Here is a 20,430-nt window from a genome sequence, read left to right on the forward strand (position 1 = left end):
CACGTGAGCGGACCAGTCTGCCGGCCCCATGCGCCGCCGAGGCGGAGAGACCTACCTTGCTCTGCGACCGGGACGTGTTCTTGCCGACGGGCACCACAAACTGGCTGGGGAAGGTGCCCTGGCGTCCGTCCAGCAGTCCGAACAGCCAGCCTGGAACGGCAGGGGACGCCTGGTCACGGGCGGGTCCCGACAGCGCCACAACGGGAGACGGCACACTGTCCTGAAAGCGTCACAACGGCAGAGGCACAGCAATCCCGAGAGCGTCACAACGGGAGAGGGCACGCCTGTCCAGACCGCGTCACAACGGCAGAGGCACAGCAGTCCCGAGAGCGTCACAACGGGAGAGGGCACATCTGTCCCGACCGCGTCACAACGGGAGAGGCATATCAATCCCGACAGCGTCACAACGGGAGAGGCACATCTGTCCCGACAGCGTCACGGCGCCAGAGGGCACATCTGTCGTGGCAGCGTCACAACGGGATAGGCACATCATCCCGACAGCGTCACAACGGGAGAGCGCACATCGTCCTCACAGCGTCACAGCGGAGAGGGCACATCTGTCCTGACAGCGTCACAACGGGAGAGCGCACATCGTCCTCACAGAGTCACAGCGGAGAGGGCACATCCGTCCTGGCAGCGTCACAACGGAGAGGGCGCACCTGTCCTCACAGCGTCACAACGGCTCATCTCTCGTGGCAGCGTCAGAACGGGAGAGGGCACATCTGTCTTGACAGCACAGAAACTAGGTGTGATAGAGGAAAGAAAAGTAAAGCGAGTAAAATAATAGCAGCATCGCAATATCTTTCCCTGACCGACCCAACCTTGCAATCCTTGCAATCGTTGCAATGCATGCAATCCTTCGTAGACCAAAATGGGCGCAAACGTAAATTACCCATCGCACTACTAAAACATATCCATACTAAGCCCTCGAGCATCCCCAGTGTACAGTGACCCCGACACTCCCGGCGGTGGCTCGCGAATGAGCGTGACAACGCGCGGATGGCGGCAGCTCCAGTGGTTCCAGCGGCAGCTCCAGGGCAGAGCACGGTCCGCACGACGGTAGCAGCGCGGAGAGGTGCCGCATCGCAGGCGGGCACGGCCGACGCTGGCTCGACGTGCTCCAGTCTCGCATAATCTGAGTGACCATCTACGCTTCGAGTGCAACCAGAGTGGGCACCCACGTTTGCAGCGTAATCGGAGTGACCATCCACGCCTTAACTGCGTACGCGGGAGCAATCTGCACGGAGGCGGCGGGATGGCCCAGCTTCGTTCCGCAGCTGCCGGTCTACATCGGCGTGCGCTGCAGCCGGCGAACGCTCCACTCTGAGGGCTACCCGTTGTCAGTCGCGGCGCAGAAGCCGGCGGACATTCCAAACCGTTCTACCCGCACACCATTCCACTCGCACACCATTCCACTCGCACACCATTCCACCCGCACACCATTCCACCCGCACACTATTCCACCCGCACCCCGTCACCGCCCGCGGCGTCAGGCGCGGAGCCAGATGCCGTGTATTCCATGGGAGCGTCTTATGTGGCGTGCAACCACAGGCACGGGAGCTATGACGTCATAGTGGACTTTTGGGGGCTTGGGACCCACACGTTTGGCATAGTTTAGCACAAAGGTTACGGCGTTGCATGACAAAACAAAGATTAACAGAGCCTCTGAGCCCCCTTATCTCGGACAGCTTCTCTCACGCTCGCTTGCTACCCCAACCGCCGCCGCGTACGAGATTGGCGCGCTGCACCCCACCCAGCCTGTGACTTCTCCCCTGTTCAGCCCGCTGCCGCCTCTGTCGGACAGCGCAGCCCGCGCCGGACCCGTTCCGCGGGGGAGGACAGCGACGCGCCAGCTGCCGCGCGGCTCCGCCTGACCTCGGGTCAGGTAGCGGGCCGACCGCCGCCCGTGCAGCGGGCCACCGAGCTCCGATATGGACCGCTGCGTTCGACTCGTGCACAGCTCGTCTGGGCAGGGCTCGCAGAACGGGCAGGCGCGAACGAAACCAGGCGGTGTTCACTTCAATACAGGGCTTTTTGAGGGGGACTATTTTGATGCATCGTGCAGGGGGCATCCCTGTCACTGTGGTAGATCACCGTTCATCGCGATTAAATTTCACACATTTCCTGCACACGTCCCGTGGTTTCATCTCTGTTAGTGCCATGAGCTGAATCTAAACCGGATAACGCTGGAACCAACATTCACACAAAGTTCATCTCGACGTTGAGACTCCCAACGCCGCCGGCGCGTCACCACCTCGGGCGTCACTTCATAGATGACCGACATCTCCAGCCCCGCCCCCGCCCCTGCCTCCGCCCCGCATTTGGCTTTAGGTTCGTCGGGTCAATAAAAAAGCGGCCGACGAATTGGTCACGACTGTCCCGGGGTTTTCCGGCGTCAGACGCGCCATCTGGCGTTCTCAGACGCGAACTAATGTGAGCACGGGTGCGCCAAGTCACGAAGATCTTCGAGATGGCTCACGTCTGCTGAACGGTACGGCCGTCACCTGCCATTCAGCCATGACATTGGCCCTCGTCTCTTTGCCACACCTCTCTGGGTGGCATCCCAGCCGCCGCTGGCGCGGCTCCAGCCCGCCAGGACCAGTGCGCTGAACTTCATACCTATCTCCCCGCCATACTGCAGGCGATAACAGCGCCTGTTGGCACCCGGCCGCTCTGGGCCATCGGACTGACGTAAGCCGGGCACTGTTCGCGGTATCGTGGCCCAGCACCTGCCGACCGATGCTGGGTCACAGCTTCTCAGCTGCAGCTCCAGCGCCACTGCAGCCGCTAGACGAGGGGCTCTTCGGCAGGCCGTACCTGCATGCTTCGCACGTTCATGGGAGGAGCGCGTCATGGGCTTTCGAAAACGGGCTTCACGTGGGTGTCGATCTGCATTTTTTGTGAGCCCCGCGTTAATTTCGGCTCCCAAAACATTTGCTTCGGCCAGGCGCATTTCTTACCAAAATATGACAAACATACGGATATTTGTAACATCCCGCAAAGCTTGCTGTTCTTTATAATCATTTCATGGCTATGGCCACTCTCCCCTAAAATAAGACGGTTGCTCCATGGCCATTTTCCATCACGTCCTGCTTTCAGGTCTTATTTGGAATATGCCCCTGCTGACTAACTTACTCACATATAACCCCAAACTTTCATTTGGCCTCAGTTCGCACCATTTCAGTATTTTCAGTAAGCGTTACTTGGACTCCCACATTTTAGCCCTCTGTACGCTTCCCTTTGACTTCGATACACTGAATTCGTCAGTCCAGAGAGCTGCAAGCTTCACTCAGGACTGCAGAATTCCATTGCACTGGCTCTCATCATCGTTGATGTTTTTGCTCACCAGCCACTACGTATTTGCCACTCAAGGCGCATTTCCGGCACCATTAAGTAGATACGTGTGACGTCGGTAAGATATCTAGATTATGCAGAACCAAGGACGGAATGTCCAGGATGAAGCGGCTGTGGTAAGCTAATTCTGGGGGGGTGAGGGGGGGCGTGAGGGGGGGTGAGGGGGAGGGGGTGGTGAGGGGGGGGGTGAGGGGGGTGAGGGGGAGGGGGGTGAGGGGGGTAAGGGGGGGGGTTGAGGGGGGTTAGCGGGCGTCTATCATCGCCATGGCACAGGCTACGGACATCTTGAACTCTCTAGAGTTATGATGGTAAGTGATGCTGTCCATTCATGTTTTTGCCAGTTTTAACCAGGAATAGAAATAGCAACAATACAAATACCGGCCCCAATAGGTAGAAGAATGGGACAGATATGAGACAAAGGGAAGTGAGCCAAATCCGCTGGCAACAAACATTTGGGGAGAGGTTGGATGTTCAGGTCCTCGCCGATCACCCGCACCCAATCACTTACACAAAGCGACGGCCGCGGTGCTTTGTGTGAATACCCACAGAGCGCCCAGGCAATCATCATCACATAAACGCTTTCCGGAGTGTGGTCAGCGCACCGGAGAGCATATGTTCTCGTTTTGACGCCATAAATAAACACCGGGACGGCCGCGGCACCGTAATCCGGCAGGAATAATGGCATGCCCTACCGGCATCTACGACAGCGACGCCACGGACGGCGGTGCTCAGCCAAGCGCGACAAGTGTCCCTCGCCGCCTGGCTCCCACCAGCCGGCCGGAAAAGAGCGGCTGGCGTGGGCGTCAGCTGACTGGACGACCGCGGACGCTGGGAGCCGGGCCCAGGGCCGGTGCCAGCCGTCCCAGGCTGGCAGCAGGGCCTAGTGCCGGTGCCAGCCGTCCCAGGCTGGGAGCAGGGCCTAGTGCCGGTGCCAGCCATCCCAGGCTGGGAGCCGGGCCCAGGGCCGGTGCCAGCCATCCCAGGCTGGGAGCAGGGCCCAGGGCAGGTCCCAGCCGTCCCAGGCTGGGAGCAAGGCCCGGGACCGGTGCCAGCCATCCCAGGCTGGGAGCCGGGCTCCGGGCTGGCGCCAGCCATCCCAGGCTGGGAGCAGGGCCCGCGGCAGGTCCCAGCCGTCCCAGGCTGGGGACGAAGGGTGGGAAAGTGGTCCTAACCATCCTAGGCTGGAGACGGAGGGCGGGAAGGTGGCTCCAGCAATGCCAGGCTGGGGACAGAAGGTGGGCTGGCAGTGCCCAGCTGCCCCAGGTTGAAGACGGAGGACGGGAGGATAGTCAAGGCTATCCCAGGCTGGGGCATGGAGGGTAGGAGGGTCGGCTTAGCCACCCCAGGCTGAGGACGGCGCGTACGAGGGCGAGCCCAGCTCTCCTGGTCCGGGAACGATGGTGGGTGGCGATGCCTTTCTCAGTTCGCGCGGCTGTCCCTCCCGGGGAAGGTAAGGGGGGCTGTGAAGGACGGCACGACGGGCGCTGGGGGACGGGGCGGCCTTGACAGGCAGGGGTCGAGGCCGCCCCTGCACCTCCACCACGTCCACTGGCAGCGGCGGGGCGTGTCGGCAGGCGCAACGACGGTCGGCACCATGACGGTAATAGCCATGGTGCCGACTGCGGCTACAACATTCACAATGGACAACGGCTTAGACAATGATGGACTCGTTCTTTTGCGGAGCCCCGTTGCCCTGGGCAGAGAATAGAGACCACTGATGTACATGTGCCTTGACAATCAATGCATCCACCGTCAGTTTCCTCGAATTAACGGATGTTGGATGCTCACTTGCAGGTCTCGTCGTCTGTGCAGACCGGCTTTGTAGTTACACCAGCAAGGTATGCTAGCAAAATAACCCTACCGCTTGGACACCTACCCCATCTCCTTCAAATTCAGGCTCGGCGGGAAGCGGATGTCCGACTCCAAGCAGACGCCAGGCCAGCTGGAGGCTAACGTGACCACTGTCGTCGCCAGAGCTCTTCAAAAGGACGCGATGCGGCGCGCTGGCCCGCCTTTCATCAAACACAATCTCAGCTCGCGCATTAATTCCCGAACAGCGCCATCACTCAGCCAAACCTTTTGTACCACGAGCGGCGGATCAGCAGTGAAACCGACCAATCCCGGCTCGATAACGGACTGGACCGAAGCCTCCCGACGCACTTATTATCCGTATCAATGGCAGAGTATGATGGATACGCCGTCGGCACAAAGCGGCGGTGCTCTGGCGCCGCCTCGGGCGCCGGTCCGCAGGTGGCGGCCACTGCCAGTTACACGGCCCAGGGCATTGGTCACGACCGGCCCGGGCTTTCCGCCGACAGAAGCGCCGCTAATCGCCACTCGTCGGGGTGACAGCGCCGGAGCCGGGCGGAGTGTGACTGACACGCCGAGATCACGCTCTCAGCTGGCCGAAGCACGCGCCCTTCTTTGCTGCCCCCGCCTCGCTCGACGCGGGTTTGGTTATTCCAGCAGGTGTAGGTGGTAACATGCGTGTTTTTTAGTACTGTGTGGATGCCCGGCAACAATAGTTCCACTCCCATACGCATACGAATCGAATACGCATACGCATGCGCATACGAATCAGCAAACGGAGAGCGTGATATGAGCTCTGCAAACCTCAAGGAGACTACCTTTGTACACATACACACAACAGATGGTTACATTCGTCTTTTTTAGTACTACGCAGGTGCCCCAGGCCAGGCATCAGTGCTTCCACTTGCATGCGACACATCACCCGCGCATACGCTATATCAGTCGGATGTAATTAGGAGAACAGCATAGCAAATCACGGTGCACTTAAATCCAAATTCGCTGACACCTTATTTGTTTTACTTGCGTGGAGAAGGCAGCCGAGCACGTCGGCGTGGTAGCGGAGCCGTCGGTTGAGACACACCCCTGCCCCTCTCCCCCAGTCCGGCTAATTTGTTTGCGCCCGAGGTGTTTGTGTTTGTCGGCGGTAATGGACTGAGGCTGGTAATCTGGCGTCACTGATCAGCTACACATGGCCGCACAGGGAGACGAGTGGCGCGCTTGAATGCTCCTGCCCTATCGTGAGCTCCTGATACATGCACAGAACGTAGCACATGGAGATAGCAGCCAGCAAGCCTGCAGCAAACGGAGCGGGTGAAATGAGTTCCGCAAACCTCGAGACTGCATTCGTGCACAGACACATAACCCTGGGGTTCCCCGAACAGCGGAGGGTGGGCGCCGGAGGACACCCGAGCACCTGTCCCCACACGGCACGGAACGCGCGGTTGTGGCCGCGGGCCGAGCTGTCATCGATGACGGACTGTGAGGTGCCTGTGACGCGCCTGTGACGTGCCGTCACACCGCGGCCTGCGACGACGTGCCGCGGGCCGCGCCAGTTCGGCGGGGGGCGGCGCCGGCGGAGGGCGGCGACGGTCGCTTCGCGGCGCGGCGGCGACAAAAAGCGGCGCGGTCAGCGGCCGCGGCCGGCCCGCCCCGACCGCAACCGTCACCGTTCTTCGGCGCGCCATCTGGCCGGCCGGCACCGCCGTCTGGCGCATCTCCGGCGCGCCGCTCCGGGCCGCGTCTGGCACGCTCCGGTGGCCGGCGAGGCCGACGCCCGCGCCTGCCCGCGTCGGCGGCGGCGACAGACGAGAGCCGGCCGCCCGCGGAGGCTGGCGAGACGCCCCAGCGCGGGGGATGGGGGAGACACGATGCTGAGGCGCGCTGCTTCGACTCAGTGAGTCGGTCGGTCGTGCCGCTTCGCGGTGCGGCTCGGATGCAGTAAACCGAATGTGGAGCGAGTGTAGATTTCCGAGAGTCTACCAGCTCGCAGGAAACTAATCACGGTGAAAGTCCTGTGACCAGAGCTTGCTTCGTCTCAGGAAATCCTTTTTTGCCTCTGAAAGCCTACCCGCAAGGGTTTGTGTCGGCTTGGCATACATTCCACGCCGCGCTCTCGTTCAGGCCTCATAACACTGACCTGTTGCTCGAGAGGAGAGCGTTAAGCGTTTCAGTTGTAATTAAAAACTGTCATTGTACTGCCGCATACCGGTGATTTGCCATGCTGACGTGATGCCATTTACGAACGTCCTTCTCTGGTACAAGGAGACGGACATTGATAAATAGTCACGTCTGTTTGACAGCTGGGCAGGCCAACATGGCCGACGCACTGAACAAGAAACGGAAATGACAATTCGAGCCCGGACGGCAGAGGTCCCTAAGCTGGTGCCATAATCTTCATGGCAAAACATGAACCTATGATGAGACTGACGTATAGCTTTGATATATATGTGTAATATATATATATATATATATATATATATATATATAATTTGTATTTATGTATGTAAAATGTATAATTTGACTCAGACATTGAATTAGACGGATTTCAGGTGTTTAAGGAGGTTTCCAGAAAATTTTGTTAACTCTTATCATGTTACCCATCTCATCTGAGCAATTAATAATGCCAAATATAGGAGCTCCGCGTCAAAATTTGGAAATACGTGAGCCTTCCGAAGTATACGAAGTCCCATCTCCTCTCAACAGATCCCAGTTTTTATTCAAGGGATTCGGTCAACCGATAAATCATGAGTAAATTACTAGGAAAGTACTTGCCGTAAAAAACAAGGTCTTCAGCTCCGTGTTTTTCGGCATTATGAGCCCAAGGTCCTTATGACGAATTGTCAACTTGCCACAAACCAGGAAATACTGGTTAAATGACGTTAGGGAGCTAACATAGGTCATATATTTCATTCTCGTTGGTTCAACCGCGGCCAAAAGTAACGCCTACGACGTCGAATATTCACTATACAACCAATTTCCGCTCTTTAACGCCGTTCAACCAGTATGGCCTAGTACATGAAAGGCCCGTCATCATTAAGCATAAGAACTCTGAACCACAATAAATGTAAGGCACCTGCATAGAGTATACTGCTAGGATTCATTGGCTATGTTTCCGTCAAAAACTCTCCCTCTCCCCCTCTCCCCCCTCTCCCCTCTCTCCCTCTCTCCCCTCTCTCCCTCTCTCCCTCTCTCTCTCATCCTCTCTCTTCTCTCCTCGTCTCTCTCTCTCTCTCCTCTCCTCTCTCTCTCTCTCCTCTCTCTCTCTCTCTCTGTCTCTCTCTCTCTGTCTCTATGATGCAATAATTCTGCAATATCTGGCCTACCATGGGCAACATGACAGCAAAACAGAGAGCACAGGGTGGTGGCACTTTCATTACGACGTCCCCTTAGCAGAACTTCACGGCGGAAGACAACGCAAAAATGCCAAAATTTCATTGGTTAGAACTTCCTCCGATTGCAAAGATACTTATTCAAGTCCGAACGTCCAGCTAATTCTGCGAGAGATGGAAACAGGGCGACTTTCGTACGGAAAACCACATGCATGCCTTGCATGCTCGTGTCCCACAACTTTTAAACATGTGCGGCGCCGCCGCGCACGGGCATGATCACGGAGCCAGAGCAGCAAACCAGGTAATCAAGTCCATCGCAGCATTTGTATGTCCGTTATGACCACGTGAGACTCCACCCACATATGCGGATTCTGGTCCAATGTTAGCCATCTCGACCGTCTGATGGCGATTCTAGCGCCGCTGGTGGCGACTTAAGCGCCCCTCGCGGCAGCGCATGTAAACCAGCACGTGGCGCTAGTGCTTTTAAAGAGTTTAAAGAAGCTGCCATGCCAGAACCAACCAAAAACTCTGCAAGATCGCTGCTCGTTCAATATTCAAGCCAGTTGGGGCACACCTTCCTCGTCGCCAGCTGTTGAAAATCCGGCTGGCACCAGGTACTACGTTCTTCCCAAAGCGCCCCCCCCCCCCCCCCCCCCCCTGAGGAGACCCACTGGAGATGGCACACCAGCTTATCACTACAGGCCGTGAGGAGGAAGCAACTGAGCGAGATGACGGTGTACATCTGCTCCTGACGTCTGCTCCCTCCCCTCTCCCCTACCCCCTGACGGATATCGCTAACGGAGCTCTACGTCCGTCAACCGGTTCGAAAACTCTCAGGTTGAATACAAGACGGATGACGCGTACGATGTCCGGAATCAGTCAGCTGGGCCACTGATTCTGGGAGCTTGACGAACACTAACCTTCAAAATACACCATTAAAGGAGAGAGGAAATACAAATAAGTAGTTCATGACTGTGAGTATCTCCACACTCAGACACGATGCGAGGCACAACAAATCGTCGAGCACGTGACCGTGAACAGGAAACACATCTGTGTTATGCACTATGATAATTCAAGGTTAATGGCACATCATTTCGCGTTGTAACGGCTTGAAATGCGCATCTAATTGTCGTATGGCTGCTCGACAATGAGTGTAAATCCGTCCACCGGCCTTCCTATCGGAACAACTAGCCTATTTAGCGCAGTCTTCCAGTGCACCCGCAACGCAAAATGGTCACGAAAGCAATAAACATGCCACAGGCACTCCATTTGCCTAGCGCGGGACGACAGCGAAGTGATAAAACGCGGCGGCGCGTACCCTGAGATGACAGCGAACAGACAACATTATGGATCGAGGAGACTGTGGTTTTAAGATGCATACCGCAGTCCGCAGCGAGGGATGAAAGTGGTCTTCTGGGGTTAATCAGTGTAGACATGCACGCTAAGAGATACATACGCTTCGCATGTCTTCATTACATCTCACGTTGTCATCACATTTGCCACCGTTATTCACACATTTGTTCATCGTCACTGTGTCTGACCGGAGCTAAGTTTGACCAGACCGCGAGTGCAGGACGGCATGAGCTCGCATCGTTCGTGACAACGCTGTCTGTGCACCCGTCCCTGCTTGGGGCATTCGCTGCACGCGAACTTCTATAGAGAAAATGACGGGAGACAGATTTCCGTACAACTATCCTCTCGGTTCCATAGATAACTATTTGCCCATGCATGACAAATGGGCGGCATCTATAGAATGCAGTACAAATTCACGTCTTACTGGATACAACGACGCTCTTATTTCAAGTTTTCGACGTACCAAAATTAACACAGTTTGATAAACCGAACACGCGGATCTATACTAGTCGACTTGGCAAAAACAAGCTGATGGCTTTAAGCGCTTTGGATGGTGGGTTTTGAACATAATACAGACCCGACTACCGTTTGTGGAAAACATGTGTTAAATCAACTCCGGATGAGGAAGGCATTGCGATGCTCATGCTTATAAGAAAAGAGCAGTAAGCCTACATCCATTTGGGGAAGGAGATGAATGAATGCCATCTGGTCCAGCATACGGGAGCCTGGGACGACCGGAAGAAAGGGGCCAAACTTTCTGAGCTGAGCTGAGCCAAAGTTTCTGAAACTTAAACATTGGCCATGTGGGCGACGGATGGAAAGGAAATACTACAACTAGCCATTTCAATATGTCAACCTTCAACTGTACCTTGTCTGCCTTCGGGCTTGCTGACTCGATCCCAAGTCATGAGATGCCCGCGTCCTTTTTCACAAGCGACCCCTTTAACCCGAGGAAACTCACCTTTCTCGGTTTCTTGACTCTTCTTGATGACTCGTATCAGATCGCCCTTCATGAAGCTGAGCAGCGACGGATCGTGACTCGTGTAGTCGGCCGTCGCCCTCACGTACTCGTGCGATCCCTGGCGGACACGACGAGAACCAAGCGTCAGCAGGTGGCAGCACCATGCGACTGGCCAACCTGCCCCTGGCGGCTATCGCGTGAAGCTTGTCCTTCGCGAATCGACCGGGAACCACAGTGTCGGCAGGCGGCAGGACGGCAGAGGGGTACAAGCCAGGGTGCGCCCCACGCAGCACCCCTGAAAACGACGGGGCACAGCCTGGGCTGAACGTTTGGCACTGAACGGATTGGGCAATGAACAGAAGCACTGAGACACAACAGAACTGGACAGATTACCGCTATGCCATGGCGGCTTCTCTTCACGGCTCTACGCGTCATAATGCATTGGGAAACTATTTGACGCTGATCGCGACGGGCCCGACAAGTCTACGTCAAAATCTCCCCGTAAGTGTAGCAGCAAGAGTCCGAAGAGCTTTGGGACATAGGCCTAGGATAACCAGCCTGGTCTTTTTATAGCTTGGGGGTCATTGAAAGCGGCATCATCCACACACAATGTGGGCAGTATCGCGCCACTGTGGCACTGTGCTGCGTGCATAACATCACGTGGACCGGGAGAAAAGCCATTTAAGTTGTTCTCAAGCAGCGACGCAGCCAGGATTTCCAGGAAAGAGAGTGTTCCACATTTATATGGGGTTTTGAACTGAAAAAGCCATCTTGAAGGCCCTTCGGTGCTGTTCACAATCCTGCCCGTCTTCATACCTCAGCCCCTTTCGTCTCTGAGCTACACGCCCGCGAAAATGGCGGAAGGTACACCGGGGAGAGTATTTCAAAGTCCCCTTCGCATTCATGACGTCATAATAATGCCATTCAAATCCTGTCATTCAATTAGTCACGCGGCGATCAAGGCCAAGAAAAATGTCATTGTCGAGGCGTTCATATATGGCGTTCGTGAGCGCCATTTCCAGATATCACGGCCGTCAACTTGGCTCTCAATCAATGTTGTGCAAGGTAAGATGGCGTAATCAAACCATGACGAATTGAGAATCATGTTCACTTAACAGAGCATTGTGCTGTCTAGAGCAGTCTTTTCCACTTAAAAATATACTGACAGTTATAAGTGAGCTAGTTTCATCATATTTGATGCGTGCTTCAATTTCATTCAATGCGAAACATTCCCTTTAATGAGGGAGAGAAGGTGGATGGGATGGGCAAGGGGGGAGGGGCTCAGGGAGACGCGATCACAAAAGACAACCGAAAGAGACACCTACGGCGCTTGAGTATAACACGCAGTTCTAAGCGGGGGGGGGGGGGGGAGAGAACGCGCCCCGTGACCGCGGCCCTGGTCACAACAAAACAGGTACAAAGAGCTGTCGTGACGCAATGTCATGCTGGCAATACCCCACGTGATGCCACCCTCTTTGAAACAAAACCTCAGCGTTAGAATGCAGCCAAGGGCCTATGAATGCAACATTATTCCTACGAAAGACTTCTGCCACAGGCCCGGTCCAGCCGCGAATCAAACAACCAGCAGTAGCCCCGAAACCGACCCAACACACGACTCCGCCGCCCCAACATCACCTCACTCCACTCACGAAATCAATTTCCATCCCATTTTTTGCATTTGCATTCCGCAACCAATCACCACCCTGTTTATTGGTTGACCTCTCGCGCGCGTCGCTCGTGACTGTCTCTAAGCAGGCCGTCATCGCCGCAAACGACCCGACCCCAAGACCTCACCGGGGCCGGCGCCGGCCCGCGCCCGCACGCGGCACACAATGGCGTCGTGCCGAGTGGCAACAGTGCCCTGATGCCGGCACCAGATTGCGCCGCGGCGCCGTTTACCGCCCGGTACCCATTCAGGAAAGCCCGGCATGCAGTTTTGCACTCCAATGGGGGTGCGGGCGGAGCCGGGGCGGAGCGCACACGGAGACCGTCTTGCCCCAGTGGCTGCGCCGCTCGGGAGGAGGGGAGAGTTGACGCCAGCGAAATGGTGAAAATGCTAACACTGCCGAGCTGGCCGACGAAATAGGACGCAGCGGCATGGAGGCGAAAGGAAACAGCGCGAGCGCTGACAGCCGCGGATGGAGAGAGGAGAGACCAGGGGAAGTGGTCTAGAGAAGCTATTAAGGGGGAAAGGGAGACGAGAAAAGAAAAGAACGCAGAAAAAGAAAAATAGACAGCGGTAGAAGCGAGCGAGAGAGCGAGAGAGCGAGAGAGCGAGAGCGAGAGCGAGAGACAGAGAGACAGAGAGACAGAGAGGCAGAGAGAGACAGAGAGAGGCAGAGAGAGACAGAGAGAGACAGAGAGAAACAGAGGGAGACCAGAGACAGAGACAGAGACAGAGACAGAGACAAGACAGACAGAGAGACAGAGACAGAGCAGACAGAGACAGAGACAGAGACAGAGACAGAGACAGAGACAGAGACAGAGACAGAGACAGAGACAGAGACAGAGACAGAGACAGAGACAGAGACAGAGAGAGACAGAGACAGAGACAGAGACAGAGACAGAGACAGAGACAGAGACAGAGAAGAACATAGACAGAGACAGAGACAGAGACAGAGACAGAGACAGAGACAAGACAGAGACAGAGACAGATAGGACAGAGACAGAGACAGAGACAGAGAGAGACAGAGACAGAGACAGAGACAGAGACAGAGACAGAGAGACAGAGACAGAGACGAGACATAGAGAACAGAGACAGAGACAGACAGAGAACGAGACAGAGACAGAGACAGAGACAGAGACAGAGACAAGAGAAGAGAAGAGAGAAGAGAGAGAGAGAGAGAGAGAGAGAGATAGAGAGAGAGAGATAGAGAGGAGGAGAGAGAGAGAGAGAGGAGAGAGAGAGAGAAGAGAGAGAGAGAGAGAGAAGAGGAGAGAGAGAGAGGCACTATACCGCACATCTCGCGTGAAGCGTGCCCGGCACCTGTCACGCACCTTCCATTACACGCGGGGTGCGGCCGGTGCGCCAACCCCGATCATGGCCGCAGCAAAAACCCGCCGGCGCGCCCCCGCCCCATGAGGGAGCCGCGCCGGTCGACCCGCCACCGCTGCGGCCACAGCTGTTCAGCACCGGGCCCGTGGCCTGGGCCGCTCAGCTGGGCCGGGACGCCCAGGCCGGACCGGGATGCCCAGGCTGGGCCGGAATGCTCAGGCTGGGCCGGGATGCTCTAGGCTGGACCAGGATAAATCAGGCTGGGCCGGGATGCCCACACTGGGACGGGATGCTCAGGCTGGACCGGGATGCCCAGGCTGGGCCCGGATGCTCAGGTGGGTCCGGGGGCCGGTAACTGGGTCTTCGCCGGGAGCGCCGGCGGGGATAAATCTGGGGCCGTTTCTTCTCATCTGACGCCGATAAGCGTAAGTTCAGCAAAAGTCAAAGGCTGCTTATCGGACTCCACACAGCCTTTTTCTACGACCCGCAGCCGCGACGCCAGTGCAGAGCGCGAGGCATCTAGGAGGCAAGTGCGTCCTGGACACGCTCACAACGAGCATGACCCCGAGAACTGAGCGCAGCAGCGCCGGTCACATCCACACTCACCACGCCTGTAACGCGTCACGCGCAGCCCGCCATCCAGCACAAAGGCGACCGCCGATGCCCCATGAGCCGATCGGCAGCGCGGAACCCGAGGCGACGGCCGGCGACTGCCGGCGGCTGGTGTGGCGCCGACGTACCGAGCCAAGCTTGCCGGTCGCCGGCCGGTCGCGCGTGCGGCCTTGGAATGGTAGCAATTACATCGTTCGGCTTTTCCACTCGACGCGGTCCACCGGACGAGCTGGCTCTCCGAAGACCGCTCGGAGCCGGCACGGCGAGGCCAGGTGAATGACGACACGGTGGCCCGAGAGGTCACCCTCTGGGCAGGGCGAGGGGAGGGGATGGAGGCGAGGGGCAGGAGCAGGGGCAGGAGCAGGGGCAGGGGCAGGGCAGGGGCAGGGGCAGGGGCAGGGGCAGGGGGAGGGAGAGGGAGAGGGGAGGAGGAGGGAGAGTGATGGGGGTCGGAGTGCGGAGGACGCCGCGGTCCGACGACGTCATCGGTGCGCAAGACGCGGCGTTGAGCGCGGGGAGCGCGGAGCGCGGGGAGCGCGGAGCGCGTGGCAGTGTTTTCCCCAGCGCCGAGCTCGTTTTCTCTCGGCCTCGCACATCCGCTCAGCGGCGCATCCTCGCGCACGCTCGACCGGCGCCGCGTTTCCCCGCGCACCGCGGCAGCCTCCGATGCAGACACGTGAGCACGACAATCCAGGCGTGAAGGCCTCGTCCGCCGACGGCCGACGGTAAACAGCCGTCAGGGGCATCGCTGGACCGCGCGCGGCCGTGCTGCTCGACCGGGTGTGATGGAGCAGCTCCAACGCCGCCGGCCCAGACGCACCGCGCGCCACTGCAGCCGCCCAGGCGCGCCAGCCGATCCATCTGAAGATTTCCCAGAGCTGTCCAACGCTTCACAAACGGCCGGTGGCGTGATGGGTTAATGATCGGACCTCGGGCGGGTTGATAGTGATTGAATGGGGTACCGGCTGATTTTTGCCTGGCTAAAATCACTTACTTACCGATATCAGACCCTTCCTGAGACTGTGCGTCTTCATTAATACCACATGCTACACTGTCATAACAAGGGAGGTAAATTTCGTGGCTGATTGCTTTAAGTGGAATATGAGGCCACAGCGAACAGCGTACCATGTAAAGTCACCTATCACAGTGGCAACAGCTTTCTTCAGGACACCCGGGATCTACCTGACGCTGGCAGCTAATCAATATAAAAGGTGGTCGCATCACATCGCCTTTTCGGCATGATGCATCTGGCATAAAAGCTTCTGCTGATCATCACCAGACCGTTTGCGCAATATTACGATTGCGGACCATACGAAGTACTACCTAAAAATGAGTATGACACGAAATAAATAAGTGAAAATGCACGCAAGACGAAGTTCCCAAAAAAATCAGAGGAAGCGCTTCGAACAAAGCCTTCAACCAGCTCTAAGATCGCCTATCCCAAGCTTATAAGCCAGCGCGGGTCTCAGGCGTTTCACGGAAAGCGTCTTTAATCTTCAAAGCAAAAATACTCCGAAGACAGAAGTAAACAGCGCGCATACAAACGACCCTGTACGTGCAAACGGCGGAGGCCACGTCGGTCAACAACGCCGGACGGCCAACCAGCACGTCATTAGCGCACTAACCACCACAAACAAAGCACCCCGCACCGCTCGGCCTCGAGCGAGACAAAACGCCGTCCATCCTCCGCTCCCCTCCGGCCGCGATGTCGCCACCTTTTGTCCGCGGCGGCGGCGGCCGGCGGGGCGTCTCCGCCCGGCGGAGGTGCCTCGTGAGAACAGTGGCGGCCGGCACGCGCGCAACATCCGGCGGGCACGGCCGGCGAGGCCGAGGCCTTGGCGGCCGGACACGCGGTGGCCGCGGACCCGCCCCGTCCGTCGGTGTCTGAAGGTCCGTCGCGGTCAACGGGCACAACGCTCGTTTGTCCCCCCCCCCCCCCCCCTCCTCCTCCAAGCCAAGGCTCGGCTAGGGGGCCTGCTGTATGGAGACCGTGGTCATCGGACCTGAGACTGAAATTAAAACGCAGCGACCGCAAAGCTGGTTGTAGCTTTCTATGGTCTCGATTTGTGGTTTAAACAAGGTTTATGAAGTTTTGTAGGATTTTCATAACCATATGGTTTTCCACGGTTTTTAAAAGATTCAAATGTTTGCTAAGTTTCCGCGTCGGACCACGGACGGCCAGGGTCGGGCGGCCGGCGCGCTGTCGCCGCCGGGCAGGTCACGACCTGCTGTTCACGTCATCATGCGAGCGGCGGTGCGCGCTGCCGTACAGGACGGCCTCACCTTCCCGGCAGCCAGTGCCTCACAGAGAGTCTGCTGGTCCTGTCCCTGTTTCGAGCCGGTATTGTCCCCAAAAGAAATGTGAAACCCCGTCAATCGAGTCCGTCAACTGGTCCGCTCCAGCCGGAGTGAGCTGATCGACTGACCAGCCAAGTGGTGAAGCGAGATGCTTTAGAATCATCCACTGCTCTGGATGACGTAATTGTGTGCAAAAAATAACGCAACCGCAACAGTGAAGTGATGACTACAGCAACAAAATGTGAGTGCAAGTGTTTGAACAGCAAGTTGAAATATCTCCCCGAGCATCATGCGCTGCCTGAAATACGCGGCAAGCAAATCTTGCCCGAAACTCTTTGGGAAAGTCTCCTGGAGACGATGGAGCAGTGGACATAAGTTATGCTCGGATTAGGGTTGCAGTCTCGCGAAGTAAGTTGCGAGAGGGCTGGGCAGTGAGACGTGACGAAGCCTGCACCAAAAAAGCCAACAAACGGGATTCTTTACCGATCTGGTCGAAGCTTCTCTCAAAGTTCGAGGGGATGGAGTTGAGGAGGCTAGACTTCTTCCCCCCCCCCCCCCCCCAATTGAATAGGAAGCCACATTCCTGGCTCGGTTACGTAAACGCCACGCAGTAACAAGGCACAGTCGACTTCGCGACGCGAGGCTTCTTAACCGACTCTCGAACGTCGACGAACAGACCGAGCGCGACTCCGTCGGCACCGACGCCGGAGACTGCAGCGACGGTGCGGTCGGCGCGAGCGGGCCGACGCCGGCGGAGGGGCTGGGAGCAGGCGGCGGCCTACCTCGCCGCAGATCCGCACGCCGCCGCAGTGGCGGCCCGCACCGGTCCGCCGGGAGAGAGGCTCACCACGAGAAAGACTCGCCGCACCACGCTGGTGGTCAGCACAGCCGCCGTGCAGCACGCCGTTGCCATGACGACAGTCAACCGCAGAAAAACAACGCTGAGTGCATCCAGCTGTTGTCTGCCCTGTCGTGCTTTTAGAAAGCTGCAAGCCACTGAGCATCTGAAGCCATCCTTTACGTGCATGCGATTGGCTATCGTCACCATTGTTGAAGCTCAAACCACATGTGACCATGCGATTTAAGACACATTAAACTGCAGCCAGCTTTCCAGTGGCGAAGCCCGACCATTTTCTGCTGAGGTCACCACGCGCATCTCGCATATTTTCCCTGCGCCCAGATTCGTCTGAACGCAAAGGATGTAGGTTACGAAAAGGAAAACTGCCCAGCACTAGCGGAACTCATAGAAGTCAACGGACTCGAGTAAAACGCTGCACGGCCACTGTAATTACGCCAAATTAGTGTCAGCATCAATTAGCAGTTAACCACAAGAACCGAGCAGCACTTCATGGGGCTCCCGGTTGCGAGCCGCAACGAACACCAGCCCGAGCCTCAGCCAACACGGCGGCCGTGTTCACGACCCCACGCACGACAGCGTAACAATCCGCAGTCGAGATGCTCGGGGTCGACCGGGATCAAGCAGTTCCAACTCCACACATGATGAACCTAGCAAAACAGAGAGCCCCTGACCTAATGTGCCGATTCTGCACGTCACTGCGCGTGAGACCGGTTCACTTCAGCCGGTCAACATCGCCATCAGCCGGGGGGCGAGCACGGCAGGGGCGATCCAGCGGAGGCCGCGGCGGGCGGAGCGTCCGGACATGCACGCGGCGCCGCTCTGCTGCCCTTCTGTGCCGATGTCAGAATTCGTTAGCGGCGGCGGCCGGTTTCACCGCCGAGGACGCGCAGGACGGAAGTGGAACGCTGCCCGTCATCTCGTGAGGCCCCGTGCTCGCCCCGACCCCGGCCGAGCTCTCGCGCACCGCCGTCGGCCGCAGCTGCTGCCGACCGCTACCGGGAAGTGCGAACTGAAAGCGCTGTCCGGACGACTCTGCGCGTGCACGCACGGCCAGGCGGGCAACCGGACAGACCGGCCCACCAGCACGAAAGCCGTGCTTCCGCCAGCTGATGACAGCTCGGCGTCGGTTCCTCGGAACTGTAGTCGTAGCGAAGCGGAGGTAATTTCACAAAAGAGTTGGGGTTAGGCAGTAAAAAAATGACACAGCCTATACCGAAATGAGGCAACAGAGGTTTTCCTGGGATTTGTCAACTTTCTTCTCAAAGTTGTGGTCAACCTTCTTCTCAAAGAGGGCATGGAGAAAGATACCGATGGCATGGAGAGATATGAAGATGGCATGGAGAGGGAAATCGATGGAAGGGAGAGAGAAGGCATGGAGAAGGGTGGTGGACGCTGCCTGCTGACCGAGAGATGGAGGTGGAGGCCCGGCCGAACAGACATCGCAATGTGTGGAAAAGTCAAGATACCGCAAACAAAACCCGGGAGAGACGCACAATAAGACAAACGAATCGATCGCTCAGGTTCTAATGACGTCCACAAACCACCGATATTCATTTCCAGGCCGCCCTCCGCTCCGGAGAAAGCTGCCCACCGGCCCGCCACGGAAGCCGCCGGGGCGGGCCGTGAGCCCGCTGCGACGGTCCGCCGGCCGTACCACACCTGCTTTGTCTGGACCCATGTGACGCAACGGCGGCACGGACACGCAGCGGCAGGCAGATTCGGCAGGTGCACGTGTTGCCGGTGAGCTCACACCGACGTTCAACATTTGGCTGTGCCGCGGCTGCCGCATCGCGCCCAGAGCATTTCCCCCCCGGCTTTGCGCTGGGTCGTGAAATGTGAGCTCTTGCATCAACGGCAAGGAAGTCATCGCTTCCCTATCACATCACACTACACTAACGCGGCTCCTTCGTAAAGAAAATACGCCCCGCCAACCGCTATAAAGCAATTCCGTAGATAGCGAATCCTTTAGCGGGGTTACGTGTATGATAAACGCAAAAGTCTGTCACGCGGCAACAAAATCGACACGAATCCAGTGGTCGATGTGATATTGACCATAAATGCAGGATTCATACGATACTCAAATCCATAACAAACAGATATCGCGCTTTCGAAATATTCAATTTTTTATTTACAGCGCGCGCATCTGTTTTCTTTATTCATTAATGCAGCTCATACTACTATCGAGCCACAGTTTTGTACGGCGCTGCAACGAGCAAACCGAAACAGTGTTTTATTTACATCTGGACAGCTGTAATATTTACACAGTCATATCATGACAACGGGTAGAAGACCAAATCATGGACGCCTGATATGATACCACCGTTTGGTGGTGTCACAACTGTCAGCTTACATCCATCAGAAGCGTTGCGGAATGAGCACTGGCACAGCACACGCTCGCCTATGAGCCATTGATATAAGCCAGCTTCCGACTCAGGCCAGGGAGAGCTTCTCGTCAAATGACATAGCGGAACGGTAGGTCTATGACCAACGGGTGCTGCTGATTGTTGGCATGTTTCAAACCACAGATGGACTGACAACTGAGCCTCTGCTTGTGCGCCACGTCCACGCTGCGAATAAAGCACGGGAGGTGCAACCGACCGAAGAGTCTGCGCGCCGCACGCCAGCATGAGTTCCGCCCGTCGCCATGTCGTGTTTAAGCGCGAGATATTAAAGTCAACACGGCACGAGGTGGTCGTCCGATACTCGTGCCGATGAGAGTAGTCCCATGCATCCTCCGTTATGATGAACTGGGCCGGAGGTTTCTCAAACCCGTCGCCTTCCACTGCTGGACAGGCCGCGACGGCTCACACACACACACCAACGGGCCTCCGCGTGGGGCCACTTCGTTAGCGTCGGCCGA

At 57.1% G+C, this 20,430-nt stretch overlaps 1 protein-coding gene across 4 annotated transcripts in view; it reads right to left on the reverse strand.

The window, feature by feature from the left end:
- Myo10A (unconventional myosin 10A) overlaps window positions 1-20,430 on the reverse strand; it is a 200,843-nt gene that overhangs the window by 78,260 nt on the left and 102,153 nt on the right. For all 4 annotated transcript variants that reach the window (XM_037238515.1, XM_037238516.1, XM_037238517.1 and 1 more), the window contains 2 exons: window positions 10,807-10,924; window positions 56-150 (listed from right to left, as the gene is read on the reverse strand). In XM_037238515.1, the coding sequence (XP_037094410.1) occupies window positions 56-150; window positions 10,807-10,924 (213 nt within the window). The remainder of the gene's footprint in view (window positions 1-55; window positions 151-10,806; window positions 10,925-20,430) is intronic.

Source organism: Pollicipes pollicipes, unplaced genomic scaffold, assembly GCF_011947565.3.
Source record: "Pollicipes pollicipes isolate AB1234 unplaced genomic scaffold, Ppol_2.1 Scaffold_7262;HRSCAF=8765_pilon_pilon_pilon, whole genome shotgun sequence".
In the NCBI taxonomy this organism is placed as follows: Eukaryota; Metazoa; Arthropoda; class Thecostraca; order Pollicipedomorpha; family Pollicipedidae; genus Pollicipes; species Pollicipes pollicipes.